Source organism: Crinia signifera, chromosome 5, assembly GCF_055691185.1.
Source record: "Crinia signifera chromosome 5, ASM5569118v1, whole genome shotgun sequence".
Classification (NCBI taxonomy): Eukaryota; Metazoa; Chordata; class Amphibia; order Anura; family Myobatrachidae; genus Crinia; species Crinia signifera.
Genome location: NC_139221.1, coordinates 276,382,432 through 276,398,701, shown reverse-complemented (window position 1 = coordinate 276,398,701; position 16,270 = coordinate 276,382,432). Strand labels below are relative to the sequence as shown.

Here is a 16,270-nt window from a genome sequence, read left to right as displayed (position 1 = left end):
CTGGGATGTAGGAGGGTCCGAAGGAGCCAGGCACCTATCCTAAAGTTTTAGAGGGTAGGCTCCTCCCCTACTGCATCCCTGGACTCTTCAGTTCGTGTTAGGTGCCCACTGGAGTGGGTGCTATTCTAAAGGGCTGCAGGAGCAGCCGAAGAATTAGAGTAGTTAGGGGATTTTTATTATTTTATTAACTTTTACCCTAGCTAGGTAGGCACAGTGTGAGGATTCTCATAGTGAATCCTCACACTGCTTGCGCAGCAGGAGCTGACAGAAGCGCGTCCTGTCAGCTCACTGTGCACAGGGGAGACGCTGTCTGGTCTCCCTGTGCAGCGCTTATAGCCTTTTCTAAAAGGCTGCCTGGGCTCCGGAGTACCCTGAAACCGGCTCCACGCTTAGGTGGGGATCATGGGGGACAGGCGCTCCGTGATGGCGGCGGCCATTTTATGCGGAGCTTACACGCTGAGCTCCTAGATGAGAGGACAGCAGCGTTGTGACAGGCATGTTCCAAGTGATCCCCATTTGAGGGGGAGACACTGGAACTAGGAAATCCTACCTAAGGAGCGGCTTGCTGGGGGTGGTTGGCGCCAAAAGGTCACGGACCCCGCAGCAGCAGGGACCTGTGGTCTCTTCCTTCACTCTGACTTTGGCGCCTTTCAGAACGCTTGCAGCGGAGCTGAGCTGGCTTACTGATCCTGGCAGAGTGACTTGGATTTCCTGGGCATCGCTTCCCCGCAGTTGAAACCAACAGACAGATAAGTGATTGGGTGCATTGCCTCTGTATAAACGCTTGTACATTGTTTGCACTGTGTATACTGATAGATATACTTTTATCACTTGCGTCATGTCTGAGCATCAGGCTGTGGTTTTGGGGGAGGGAGCCCTTAATGCACTGAGCACGTGCAATGTTTGCACACAAAAATTTGTCCCTGAGCAGATGGCCAAGGGGGGCTTATGTATTACTTGCGCTGATGTGAGACCCATGGGCAGTGATCCCCATAGGGCAGAGCATATGGAACCTGCGTGGGCCAGGGCCCTAGGCAGGTCAGTAAACGCTTTGGTGCAGCTTTTGGACAGGCAGAGTGATGGGCTGGTAGAATCACAGAGACCTATGCCATCATCTCAGCAGTCGTCTGGCTCCTTGCCTCTTACCCAGGCAGATCCTGCACTTATCCAGGTGATGCAGGATACTGCAAAAGGGATTAACAGGTTCAGTGAAATGCTGGACAAAATGGATGATGTGGCAGGGACCCCTAGAAGGTCTTATGCCTTAACTACTGTGGTAGATGAAGAGGAAGGAGAGTATACTGACATCCCCTGGGATCAGGGTGATGATTTGGAAGAGAACTCTGCTGCTGGTATAGAGGATCTCATTATAGCTGTGAAGCAGGCTTTAAAGCTGACTGTGGAGGATAAGACTCCTGTTAAAGGTGTTTTTAAGCGACAGCGGAAGGAGGCTGTTACTTTTCCTTCAGATGAGGGGTTACAGGAATTGTTAGAAGGGGCTTGGAAAACTCCTGATAAGAGGCTTCAGATGCCTAAGCGATTCCTTAGTCTGTACCCCATGCCAGAGTCTCATGCGGAGCTCTGGGAAAAGGTCCCAGTTGTGGACGCTTCAGTGGCACGTTTGTCCAAGGCTACTGTATTACCAGTACAGGGCGGTGCAGCTTTTAAAGATTCTGTGGATAAAAAGCTGGAGGGAAACCTCAAGGCTATCTTTGAAGGGGTGGGGTTTACCTTACGACCCCTTATTGCTTCAGCCTGGGTTTCTAAGGCCATGATAGAGTGGGCTGGTGAATTATGCACCATGCTGCAGGCTGACCCGGGTGCATTACTGCTGGCAGAAAAGATTAAGGCAGCAGCAGAATATGCAGTTGAAGCAGAGGAGGAAGCTATTAAAATGGCAACCAGAGTGTCCACAGTCTCCATTAATGCCAGGAGAGTGCTTTGGCTAAAAGCCTGGGAAGCAGACAATGAGTCCAAGAAGGCTCTGGAAACATTAGCCTTCAAAGGAAAGGTACTCTTTGGTACCGAATTAGAGGAGATTATAAAACAGGCCACAGGCGGCAAAAGTACATTCCTGCCGGCCTCCTCAGCAAAGCAGACGTCCAGATTTTCTGCTTTTAAGCCGTCCTTTCGGCCCTCCCCTAGAGGTGGTGCGTCCTTTCGAGGACAGTCTTTCAGGGGAAGGTTTCAGCCCTCTAGAGGCAAGACACAAAAGTCAAAATTTGGCTCTTTTCACAAGAAGCCTGCCAATAAAGGAGAGGATAAACCCTCTGCATGACTGTCAGGGGCTTTGCCCGACAGTGACAAAAGTGGGCGGGCGTCTCACGCTCTTCAGGGACGCTTGGGCTTCTCTAGACCAGGATGCCTGGGTGCTAGACATCATAACACAGGGTTACAAAATCCCTTTCAGAGGGCCACCTCCGAAGAGGTTCATTCCCACATCCTTACCAAAGGAGGCACGGCTGCGTACAGCTCTTGTGAGAGCAGCGCACTCCTTTTTGGAAAAAGGGGTGGTGACACTAGTCCCCAAGACAGAGTGGAAGAAAGGCTTTTACTCCACGCTGTTCCTGGTGCCCAAACCAGACGGGTCTTTCAGACCAATACTAAATTTGAAGTCTCTAAATGTTCATTTATGGGTAGACCATTTCAAAATGGAGTCTCTACGGTCAGTACTCCTATGTCTGGACCAGGGAGAATTTTTGGCGTCCATGGATGTCCAGGACGCATATTTGCACGTTCCTATACACCCGGAACATCAGACCTTGTTGAGGTTTACCATAGGAGACCTGCATTTACAATTCCGGGCGTTACCCTTTGGGCTAGCAACCGCGCCAAGGGTATTCACAAAGATAATGTCAGTAATGGCGGCGGTGCTGAGGCTCAGGGGAATCACAGTAATACCCTATTTGGACGATCTCCTGTTCAAAGCAGAGTCAGCAGCCATGCTGCAGAGTCACTTGGCAGAGGCCATCAGTTTTTTGCAGGCTCACGGCTGGATTTTAAATTTGCAAAAATCTCAGTTGGTACCGTCACAAAGGCTCCAATTCTTGGGAGTCATACTGGACACCCATCTTCATCGGGTATTCCTCCCGGAGGTAAAGGCCAGGGATCTGGTCACCCTAGTCCAGGAGATTCTCAGGGCTCAGAGCATTTCAGTATGGAGGTGCCTCAAGCTCCTGGGGAAGATGGTGGCGTCATTCGAGACGCTTCAATTTGCCAGGTTCCACTCTCGGAGGTTCCAATGGAACATTTTGTCAGCTTGGTCAGGAAACACTTTGACCATGAAATCCGAGATGATAGTGCTGTCTTCGGACACCCGAGAATCTTTGAAATGGTGGACAGAAGTAGATTCCCTTCAGTGGGGTCGGTCATTACAGACCTGGGACTGGTTGATAGTAACTACCGACGCCAGTCTCAGGGGCTGGGGGGCAATAGTCCTGGATCTCAGGCTTCAGGGCCTGTGGACGGCAGAGGAATCAGCGTTACCAATCAACATCTTGGAGCTGAGAGCTGTCTGGAAAGTCATTTCCTTGGCGGGAGACAGGTTACAGAACCTCCCTTTGAGGATTCAGACCGACAATGCCACAGCTGTGGCGTATCTGAATCACCAGGGAGGTACACGCAGCAGATTGGCCATGTGGGAGGTATCCAGAATCTTCCTATGGGCGGAACAGAATGTTCCAGCTGTATCGGCTATATTCATCCCAGGAATAGAGAATATAGAAGCCGACTTCCTGAGCAGGGAGGAGCTCAAGGAAGGGGAATGGAACTTACACCCTCAGGTGTTTCACCAAATCACTTCGATGTGGGGAACTCCGGATGTGGACCTGATGGCATCCAGGATCAACCGTCAAGTGCCCAGGTTCTATGCCAGAACAAGGGATCCACTAGCGGAGGCAGTGGATGCCATGACTATTCACTGGCAGGGAGATCTCCTTTATGCATTCCCACCAGTACCAATGTTACCGAGACTTCTGAAGAAAATACAGGGGCAGAAGGTTCCAGTGATCTTAGTGGCCCCAGATTGGCCAAGGAGATCCTGGTACTCGAGGCTTCAGAGGTTGTCTGTGGACTCATGGCGTCTACCTCTGAGACCAGACCTTCTAAGACAAGGCCCGTTCAATCACCTGGATTCAGATCGATTGATTTTGACGGCCTGGCTATTGAAACCGCCATTTTGAAAAGAAAAGGGTTTTCTGAGGCAGTAGTACAGACGATGATAAAAGCCAGGAAAGCTGTATCTTCGGCAAATTATTATAGAGTCTGGAAGACTTACATTCGATGGTGTGAGAGAAGAAAGGCTCATACATCTCATTTTAAGCTATCAAGAATGATGGAATTTTTACAAGATGGTTTTTCATCGGGCCTAAGCCTTCAGTCACTGAAGGTACAGATTTCGGCCTTGTCCATCTATTTCCAGAAAAAGATAGCCATTTTGCCGGAAATTCAAACCTTTTTACAAGGAGTATCCAGGTTGAAACCTCCATACAAGCAACCAGTAGCACCTTGGGATCTATCACTGGTTTTGGAATGCCTTCAAAAGGCACCTTTTGAACCTTTAAGGTCGGCTGACTAAGTTTCTTACGTGGAAGCTAGTGTTTTTGTTAGCAGTAGCATCTGCTAAAAGAGTTTCAGAATTGGGAGCTTTGTCATGTAAATCTCCTTTCTTAATTTTTCATGATGACAGGGCTGTTTTAAGAACAGTGCCTCAGTTTTTACCGAAGGTGGTATCTACCTTCCATTTAAATCAGGAGATAGTTCTACCTGTGTTTCAACCCCCAGAGGGTTCTAAGAAAAGGGACAAGTTGAGAACTTTGGATGTTGTGCGTGCCTTACGCATATATGTGGACAGAGTGAAGAGTGTCAGGAAGACTGACACATTGTTGGTATTGTATGACGTACACAAGATTGGTTGGCCTGCATCTAAGCAGACTATTGCTAGGTGGTTGCGGTCTGTGATAGCCTTTGCATACACCAAAGTGGGTAGACCAGTACCGGCCAAAATAAATGCGCATACCACCAGGTCAGTTGCCACCTCTTGGGCGGTTCGACATGGGGCCACAGCTGAGCAGGTTTGCAGAGCTGCCACTTGGTCATCTGTTCACACATTTGCCAAATTCTATAGATTCCATGAGTTCGCGTCGGAGGACGCATCATTCGGGCGAGCAGTGCTGAGAGCTGCAGACCTGAGCGTACCCTCCCAAAGGACCGGCTCTGGAACGTCCCAGTGTTGAGCTGTGTCACCAGGACCATTGAAAGAGAAAAAGGGATTTTTGTAAGAACTTACCGTTCGAATCCCTTTCTCTGATATGGTCCTGGTGACACAGCGATCCCTCCCTTACGCTCAGTAAGTATGCCAGAAGTTTCATGATGTTCATGTTAAAATGGTTAAAAGTTAACAGTTTTCTGTTATAAAATGTGCATATAATATGTGCAGGCGTTTGTACTGAGTTAATGTATTCCAGTGGCTTTGAAAGATGAACTGAAGAGTCCAGGGATGCAGTAGGGGAGGAGCCTACCCTCTAAAACTTTAGGATAGGTGCCTGGCTCCTTCGGACCCTCCTACATCCCAGTGTTGAGCTGTGTCACCAGGACCATATCAGAGAAAGGGATTCGAACGGTAAGTTCTTACAAAAATCCCTTTTTTGGCACTTCAGATCGATATTCTTCATTATATGGCTCAGTGTCACTCCAATGACAAACGACAAGCACTTCTGTGGGTAGTTGACTATACCCTCCATCATCTGTGCCTGTACAGACGTGGTAGCAGATAGTTACCGAGCCCCAGCAAGCACTTGCCGATGCTGGCACAGTCCCGTCCCCACGGCTGTAGAAATAACTTTGGGCCTTTAGTCCATTGTATTTTGTTCTCAATGCAGAAGCTACAGCCAGGCTAAGAACACAGAGAGACACTACAAGACAAGACAAGTCTGAACTTGCAAGTGCAAGAAGGGTTTTAACCCTTTGAGTGCCAAAGTCTGTGACAGATGTGTAAAATATCCACTAAAAAACCCACCAGCATCGCTCACATTTGATATATATTGTATTTCCTATATAAGGTAAATATTACAGGTCTAAAGCTGTGTACATACACTTTGATTTTTCCCGGTTTTCGATTCGATTTTGCTTATAGAAGCCACATCTAACGGTTTTTATGACACTTTCGATCTGCATTCTATTTGATGCGCGCTCCCGTTTTCTCAAAATCGAAGAAAAATAGACTGTGCAGCCAAGGAAATATCGAATTCGACCCAGTAAACCGAATGTGTACAATGTACCATGAATGTAAATCGAATTCGATATTGAAATCGATATCGAATGCAAAAGTACAGATCTAATGCCAAATTGAATGGGAAGATCTAATGCCAGATATAATAGAAAATCAAATCCAACATTGAATCTAAAGCAAAACGAAGTGTGTCTACATAGCTTTAATGTTAAATAAAAATATTTGCTTGGCAATTTTCACATCTACATTTTGACAATTTCACTTGACACTCAAAGGGTTAAGATATGTTTTACTCTTCTTCCCTAAGGCTTCCCAAAATGAAACTTATATCAAAGAGTGATTGCATTTAACTTTATAACAATAAATTTGATTTGTAAATCTAAACCTGATGCTTTGAGCCACGTTCAATGCCAGTCTGATCGGAGCAACAATTGAATAACTCTGACAGACACTGATTAGAAAAGAAGGCCAGCACAGGCAAAATAACAGAACACCCTCCGTTATGTATAAAAAAAAATTAACATATACTTTAGTTATTCAAGTTCAAAGGTCACATCATGTAACCATGAAATGTAGAAGCCAATATTTAATTATAACAAATGTTTTAGGAGACTATTCCCTTTTAGCTTCAAAACAAGATCAGGAAAGTTCCACCACAATAAGATGTATAGTTCTGATTCTTTTACTTAACTTTTCAAGCATAAATTTTATATGCGTCATGTTTGCAACCCAGTTGCATGAATGCCATGGATCACAGAGGGCTAAAATTGTATACATAAAGTTACTTTACATCCTCTATCATACTACCAAATATCATGAAAATCTGAGATGGTTGGGTTGGAATCTGATTATTTGCCATTGAAATGCACTAATGGAAGGGGGGGGGGGGGGGGGTGTAAATACTTATGCAATGGTTTTCAGTTCCATATTCATTCAATTTGACAAATGGTGTGTTGAATTTTGGGGCCAAATTAGAGAATGCTTTGTGTTGATAAGTGCAAATTAGAGGAAATAAATTTAAATTCAATCCATTATGGTTCCATATTGCAACATAGCAGTGTTTAAAAAAATACCTTGTACAGTCACTGTAGATTACAGACAAAAGGTCTCTAAAAGGGATGTTCAGGAAATGAAAACATTAAAATTTACCCCACTTATTCTTTCATGAACACCTATAAAGCAGAACATTCTACCACCCCCTAGTGTGATGGATGACCTGCAAAAGGGCAATCACCCGTTACCTGTAGCACAGGCTCTGGCAGTCAGTGCTGCATAAATGCATAATGACAGCCAGGTCAGTGACAGAACAGCAGACTCTACACGAAGACAAATGGAGGTAAATGAAAATGCTTCAAATACTGAAAATGTTTTGTGTTTTAAGTAACATTCTTGCTCTCAAATTACCAAAACAAATATATTAATACATTTTAAGGATTTGAAACGACTGACAGAAAATGAACACAAGCAATAACCCTGCTAAGCAGAAACAAATAAATATACGTTTAGAAATAAAGAAAAAGCGCAGTAAATTGTGTGGGAGCTAGGTTGGTGGAGCTTCCGCATTACCTTCCATGCTCATGCAAAGATGCAGCAGACAAACTGTGCTAGTAGGCAGGAAAGATGAACTGTATGGATTTTGAAAGGTTCAGGGTGCCAGAATGAACACTATAATGGGCGACTGGAGGAGCGATTCAATTGTTGCTCTGCGCGGGTGCCCACATCTCTGCTTGTGGCCTCGCGAGGTGATGAGCAGAAATGTGCAAAGTGTGTCCCATTTAGTCTGCATTGCACCCAGTACTTTATACTCAGGTTTAACTACTATGAGCGCTAAACCACATGATATTGGGTGTGACAAGCACATCAAAATTGGCACTCAGCCCCAAAGGTTATATACAAATACTGGCATCCCCCAAAAATGTAAATGACCCACACTGTGTTACAAGATCAAGGCAAACTCTGTAAATAAATGTGTGAGTAAATACTTCTGAAAGATACATTTTACTGCATTGCCCATCCTTGACATGAATGCTTCCAGTTTCTGGTAATGGCTTGCCACATTTCCTTTTTTTTTTTTTTTTATAAAAGAATAAAACACATAATATGACATAAGGTGGCTGTAAGAACAAAACCATGGGCTGGCTGCAAACTGCTTGGCCTACATTCAGGTGACCACATGTTTGCAGAGAATTGCTGCCATATATCAGTAAATGAGACCGCTACACTTGCAGTGTGATACTTCAGCTGCTCAAGCCGAGACAACTTCCTGGAGGTGTGAAAGTCACCGTCCAATGGCTTCAAACCCCGGCAGTCCCAAGCAGATGCAGCCGCTGGCTTTTTGTAAGAAATGAAAGCAATTATGGTACTTGTGTAATATCTGGGCGCCCGGTTTTTTGATTGTATGCCTTAACTTAAGGCATACAATCAGATGCGATGCGACTTTCCCATGGTCCCAAATGATCCCTGAGACCATTAGGGTCAATGTGAAATGCCCCCCAGGCCCCCCCATTTTTTTTATGCCCCCTCATTGTTAACGCCACCCCACCATCAACGCCATCCCGAAGCGTGGAGAGCGCAGCGAGCCCGCGAGGGGCGGCAGTACGTGTCCGCCGACCTTTTCATACCCCCACTATTCACGTTGGCGTGGAGTTGATTTTATATAGTGTGGCGAGCACAGCGAGCCACCGAGTCTGAAGCCTGGCGAGCGCAGCGAGCAGACGCGTAAAACCTGTGAAGTAATGCGCGTTCGCTCGCCACGCTTCGGGCTCGGTGGCTCGCTACACTATTTAGAATCAACTCCACACCAACATGGATAGTGGGGGTATGAAAAGGTCGGAGGACGCGTACCGCCACCGCTCGCCACGCTTCGGGTTGATGGTGGGGTGGCGTTAATGAGGGGGCATACAAACAATGGGGGGCCTGAGCGGCATTTTGGGGGGCCTGGGGGCCATTTAACAGTGATTCCTATGGAAAAATCGGGTCCATCGCATCGCATGCGATTTGGTTGCATGCGATACGATTTTTCCAACCCGATGAAAAAAATCGGGCGCCCAGATAATACACAAGTACCGCAATTATAGCTTAAGTCTAATTATATTAAAAGTGTATAAAGCTGTGTTTATTCTACAAGAAAATGGCTGCTGTTATTAAAGCCACCCATGTAGATGCATAGCGCATCTTTATAAAATTGTGCAACAATAATGGTCGCATGCCTTTCATTTATAAAATGCTGTTACATCAGAAAGCACTATAGTTAAAGAATGGACTTTGCGGACCTCTACCCCGTGTATGCAGACATTAGTGGGCTAAATGTCTTGCTTCATTATTCCTACAGACAATATTGGTTCTGCCACCCAAACATCTGCATCTACTATGTAAACTGATAGAGACGCCATCGTGAAAAAAAGTAAATTCTTGAAAAATGTTTACTTGTATATATCCATATAAACAAAAACCCACTTCCAATATTTGTGAAAGACTGATCAAAGTAAAGACAAGGCGACTACTAATCATTCAGAATAGGAGCCCAGGAGTTACTGTGGCATTGCAGTCTAAGGATTACGGGGCAAGTGTACTAAAGGCCAATACACACTGGGCGACTTTGAGCTGAAACCCACTCAAAACAGCAAGTTTCAGCTCAAAGCCACCCAGTGTGTATGGCCCGGTGATTAGCGGTGAGCGCTGCTGCATGTATGCACTGAGCAACTTTCCCTCCAGCGATGACAGCGGTCATCGCTGTCCATACACGATGGGCATTATCGCCCAGTGTGTATGGACCTTTATCCTTGGAGAGTGATATAGGGGTAAAGGTGCCCATACACTAGTAGGATTTATTTTCAGATCTGGCTGGTTGGAACAAAAACATGGTTATGGATGAGTGACAGTTTGTCAGTTTTCCAGCATTCCCAAGCAAATGGTCAACTGTCATTTGCCATCCATAACCATGTCTTTGTTCCAACCAGCCAGATCTGCAGATAAATCTGCGTGTGTATGGCCACCTTAAGAAATAAAGTACCACCTAATCAGCTCATAACTGCCATTTTAAAGGCTGCTTGAAAAATTACAGGAGCTGGTAGAATGGTACTTTTTCTCTCTCCAAGGCTAAGTATATCTGCCTTTATCGCTATTAGTTTGGTCACAGAAAACGAAAAAACTGAAACAAAAAACAGCTTCAGTTTACTACATAAAAAGAATACATATACAATACATGGCAGAAATTCTCCATAATATACACAGAGAACTGAAAATGTCCTGTTTTTTCCTCTCACTAATGAAACTAGCAGAACAGCAGGGGCCCACTAACTGGGACAGCAGCAGTGGATGCATCAACACCCTTGGGCAGCTCACAATGTACGTTCAAACTACACTAGGCTGCAAGCCTACAGAAGCACTGGATGTAGGCCAGGTGCTAGTCTAACCAGAATTGCAGGGGACGTGGAGAAGGGGGTTCTGAGGTGAAAAAAAAAAATCCCTAAAAACATAGCTCAAAACTCGTTGCTTACATTTTAGAACAGATACTTCAGATATTATTAAAAAATGGTCACATAAAACTATTGAATACGGTCTTATATCAATCGGCCAAATTGATGAGGGAATGTCTAATACAAAATAAATGAATGTTTGTATTATCGATACACTCCTTTACGGATATGCAACACTGCACATATGCAGTAGACCTCTGCGCAAAGGCCTGTGGCTGATGCTCTGAGGTGGAGGGGGCCTATCAGAAGTCCCCAAGATGTTCTAATCTATAGGCTCTATCAGAGAATCTCTAAAGAAAAAAACTAAACCATAATATCAATGGTTTCCAAATATCAAAGTGTAGCCCTGAAACAGCGCTTCTCATTTCTATTCCTTGTGATACACTAATAGTGCAAGGCTTAGAATCAAAAAAGTCATAGACCACATAAAGGTAACCACTGGCTCAGTCCATTACATTGTAACTTTAATTATTTTTTAACTGTAAAGAAAATAAAAAAATATCAAAATAAAAACCAGTTACTAGCTATAGTTTTCTCAAAAAGTGTACATGCTAACATAATGAAAATAAATACTACAACTAAAGAATACCACCAACAACCAATGCTCAAGGAATCATGTGGTTTCCTCAATAGGTTACTTGAGAAATAAAAATGTACACATCAGTTCTGTGCCCATATGAAAAACTTCTTATAGCAGCAATTATAGCCAACAAAAGATTATTATTGTCAATGTTCCAATAAAAAAAAATCATCATACATAATCACCTCTTTCGAATACATTAAAAAGCAAATAGATGAGGAATACGAAGTTCACTCAGGTTAACACATGGTCTTATTGCAAACTTATTTTACAAATAAGACTACTTTAAAAGACAATCAAGTTAACAAATAGCTGCAGAAAACATTTCAGAAATAAAACGTTGATATATTACGAAACACACACACACATATATATGGGGACAATTCAATTAGATGCATTCCGATTTCACCATGGACTTGGGATTTTTTTTGTACGCAGCAATATGAGACAGGGACCAAAGTTGTGCCAATGTTGCACATAACAGTGACTTTCGCATCTAAATGAAATGACCCATATATGGATCGATAGAGGGAGAAGGGAGATAGATATATATAGATATTTATCTCATTTATAATAAAAGAGTCTTGTCAGAAATAGTTGCTGTAGGTTTAAATTGAATCAACCAGAAATCATCAAGGGCGGAACCCAATCCTGGACGCTATTTCCGACAGGGGGAAATAGCGGTCGCCACCTATTCAATGCTGCCTTTTATGACAGCATTGAAGGCTGATTTCGACAAAACAGATACATTTTTTAAACTAGTCGGTTCTGTTTTGTCAGAAACGGCCATGGATTGTCTAATTCACGGCCGTTTCTCCATAATGCACAGCCGTTTTGCCGACACGCCCACTTTTCGACACTCGACAGGCGGAACACATTCTGTCTGTCGAGTTCCTGTCTAGTGGAACGAAAACTGTCCAGGATGCAGACTTTAGAGGCGATCAGTCGGAATCCCGGATTGAATACCGCCCTGAATCTGATAACTACAAAGAGATCCGTTCACAGTATATCCTCTTGTATTTCAGTGGCGCTTACTACTGAATTTCTATTCAACAGAATTCATAATCAGCCATGACCATAACATTTACCTGTCGTGATCTTGGTCTGCCGGGAGAAAATTTCCTTTTGGTGATAGCTGGCTTACCCATGCCAATTTTTGGAGCCACGGATATATAGGTGGTTGGGAAGCCATTGGCTGTGCTAAAACTATGTGCCGGAGTTTGACTCTGAAAGATGTCATTTGAAGAATGGAAGTCTATGGAAACTGCTGGTGAGGATGAAACACTGGTCTTATTAGTATCGACAGAGGTGGCCGGGGAATCCACTCCATAAGGAGACTTCAGAGTCTTGTCCCCAAAAGGTGAACTAGTTTCTGTAGAAGTCTCACTGTTAGGAGTTGCTTCCTTGTGCTGAAAATCGCAGGTGTCGGCAACAAGCGGATCATCTTTTTTTGTTGAAATGTGTTGGTGACCCCTTGTTAAATCAAAGTGCTCGTCTAGCTTTGTACAAGTATCATCTGTGAGCTCAGACTTGGAAGGCGATTTACAAGAATCCTCCAGGGTGTGTGAAATAGTCTGTGGTTCACTTATGCCCTCCATGGGACTTTGAGTTTCTTGTTGCGGATTTGCTTCTTCATGAAGACACAGCGGTGACATTACCCTCTCGCATGCAGCCTTACCTGCCACCTCAGATGGTACCACGTGCCCAGTGTCTGGCTGAGACAGGTCCATACTGTCTGCTTCCACTTGACAGGAAACCTCACTTTCCAAATCTGCTTTCTCATTCTGTTGTGGAATCTCTGTTCAAAAAATGATTTTAAAGAAAATGATTAAAATTGCCCTGCTCCCATTGTTGGGGGTTCATTATGCCTGCTTAATCGGAAGGAGAAAACGTTACGACAAATAATGTCTAGACACAGACTCTCAACTAACAGCTTTTTTTTATTTAACTTTAAATTACAAGAAAATAAACATTATATTATTATATAAAAAACAAATACAAAAATACAATATATATTATTATTACATTTATATTATAAGGCGCCACAAGTGTTTCGCAGCACCGTACAAAGGAACACTACAGGGAGACAAAACTTAACATTACAGTAAATAAATAACAGAAAAAGATTACAGGTAAAATTAATGCCCCAGTTCAATACACATTGCAGCTTAAATTTAAGTAGCAAGGACTTGATCAAAGCTCTACTAGGGGCTGATGGTCAAAGATGGACGCTGGGTGTTAGAGTATGGGAGAGCTGTGAGTGAAATGTGAAGAGAAAAGGGCTTAGACAACAGGAGGAAAGAGAGCCCTGCTCTGAGGAGCTTACAATCTAATAGAGGCAACAGACAGATTACATGTGGTGCAAGCAGGTGGGTGGATGTCAAGATGTAAGCAGGCAGAGACAGTCAACGTGTGTGGCAGGGGGTCAGAGGACAAGCCTCAGGAGTAAGTTAGGCATCGGTAGGGTACGCTTTGATAAATAGGTGAGTTTTCAATGCCCGTTTGAAGCTTTGCAAGGTCGGAGAGAGTCTAATGGAGGTAGTGCGTTCTACTGAAGGGGTGCAGCACAGACCAAGTCCTGAACTTTAGCATGGGAAGCAGTGATCAGGGTGGCGGAGAGTCAACAATCGCCGAAGATGTCGGGAGGGAGTATGAATGGAAATAAGGTGGGAGATATATGGAGCAGTAGAATTAGAGACGGCACTGTTAGAAAGAATTACTTCACAGAAAGGGTAGTGGATAAGTGGAATAGCCTCCCATCAGAGGTGGTAGAGGCTAAGACAGTAGAACAATTTAAACATGCTTGGGATAGGCATATGAATATCCTTACAAAGAAATAAGGAATAAAAAGGGTTGAGTTTACCTGAAGGGTAAAAAAAGGGGCAGACTAGATGGGCCAAATGGTTCTTATCTGCCGTCAAATTCTATGTTTCTATGTGTGTGTGATAAGTTTGAAGAGGATTCTTTAGGGGAATGGGAGCCAGTGCAGATTTTGTTGAAGTGGAGCAGCGTGAGAGGAAGATAAGCCTGGCTGCGGAGCGAAGGACAGATTGGATCAAGTAGATTAGAAGATCCCTTATGTGATACCTAAGGCTTTTTTTACAGGAAGAGCAAAAATAAATACTGTAAATTAGTAAATAAAAAGGGGGAGATTCAATTTTTTTGGGACGCCCAATCTCTAGTTTAACCAGACCAAAGTGCTTGGGTACGATGCAAAACAATTTTAACACATTTCTTCTTGTAAGCTCAGGACCTTTAAGAAGAAAATTAACTGGTGCCTATTAAACAACCAAATAGGTCTTAAAACAAAATATACATTAAAATACCTTCATCAGGACCCATTACTGCTGCTTCTGGAACAATATCGATGTGATTAAGTGCTTCATCTTGAAATGTAATTTTTCCTCCTGCATCTACTTCAATCTCATCTGTGCAAACTGAAGTAATAAAATATAGTTAAATAGCTAATGTGACACATAACACCGCATTCTTTTTAATATAACAATGATAAATATATACTGTACACATTATATATGTGTGTGTACACACCCTCCCTTCATGTTTTGAACCATCCATAAAAAAAAAAAAGCTGTTTTGAACGGAAGTCTAATGAAGGAAACTATACATAATCAATTTGACACATCAAAACCCCAATAGCTACAGGGGTTTATAGAAGGTGAAACATTTGACGTATGTAAGCACACAGGAGGTGTCCACTTTACAAAAAGCATATTCAATTCTAAAATGTTTCTAAATATCATTTAAAAAGATGCGTGAAGGGAAGTGACACAAAGGTGTAATGGTTAGTATTACTGTGGGTTCGATTCCCAACATGGCCCTAACTGTGCGGAGTTTGCATATTCTCCCCATGCTTGCGTAGGTTTCCTCTGGGTACTCCGGATTCCTCCCACATTCCAAAAATATACTGGTAGCTTAATTGGATTCCAACAAATTTAACCCAAGAGTTAATGTGTGTGCGTGTACATGTGGTAGGGAATATAGAATGTAAGCTCCACTGGTAAAGCGCTGCGGAATATGTGTGCGCTATATAAGAAACTTAATAAATAAAGCTAGAAACATAACTAGCACAGGAATCAGACATGCTCCTGCACACATCCATCCTGGAAAGCTTGGGAAGTCAGAAGTACTATTAACAGAATATGGGGAAATCCAATACCTTCCCTATGCCACAATCCTCTACATAATCATAAATACCAAGAACAGGTCAGATAGAGAACACTTACTGGTGCCAGCTTCTGCAACCTCCATTTCTATACATTCTTCCCCTGTGTCGTTCTCCATTTCCAGTTGTTTACACAATGTACAGATATATTCGTCTTTTAAATGATCGTCTAAATAATCTGGACATTTTTCACAGTCTAAATGTATCCACCTGCAGAATCAGAACATTACAATTTCAACAAAAGTCAAAACATCCTATAGCATCCAATAAAACATCCTAACTGGTCCACAAGGCACCCTAACGGTCCGCATATTCTGTATATTCTTGGCAACAAGTGACTGAGGGGCAGATTTATTAAGCTTTGAGAAGAGATAAACTGGAGATAAAGCGGAGAAAAGGTAAAAGGAGATAAAGCACCAGCCAATCAGCTGTGTTTGAAAAAGACAGTTGGGAGATGATTGGCTGGTGCTTTATCTCCTTTTACCTTTTCTCCGCTTTATCTCCAGTTTATCTCTTCTCCAAGCTTAATAAAATCTGCCCCTGAATTAGTAACTCAGTCAACATGATTTAACCATTAGTGCTGAGCCATATCTTTAACCACTTAGCCATATATATATATTTACTTAAAACCTGGACCCTTTGGGAAGCTTTGCCCTGTAGGTTACATTTCAGTGTGTGCCTTAGCTATCACTTAAAAGCAGTGGCTGTTTGTGAACTATCTGAAACAGAAGTCTAAGGTGATATAACACTGGCTACAGGAACAGGAGACAAAAATGAAAAGATATTTTAAAGTTATAGAT

General features: G+C 43.3%; 1 protein-coding gene across 12 annotated transcripts in view; it reads right to left on the bottom strand.

Annotated features, from left to right (window-relative positions):
* KMT2C (lysine methyltransferase 2C) overlaps positions 1 to 16,270 on the bottom strand; it is a 218,964-nt gene that overhangs the window by 94,601 nt on the left and 108,093 nt on the right. For all 12 annotated transcript variants that reach the window (XM_083189044.1, XM_083189048.1, XM_083189054.1 and 9 more), the window contains exons 11-13: positions 15,532 to 15,680; positions 14,614 to 14,724; positions 12,376 to 13,085 (exon numbers count right to left, since the gene is read on the bottom strand). In XM_083189044.1, coding sequence (XP_083045170.1) covers positions 12,376 to 13,085; positions 14,614 to 14,724; positions 15,532 to 15,680 — 970 coding nt within the window. The remainder of the gene's footprint in view (positions 1 to 12,375; positions 13,086 to 14,613; positions 14,725 to 15,531; positions 15,681 to 16,270) is intronic.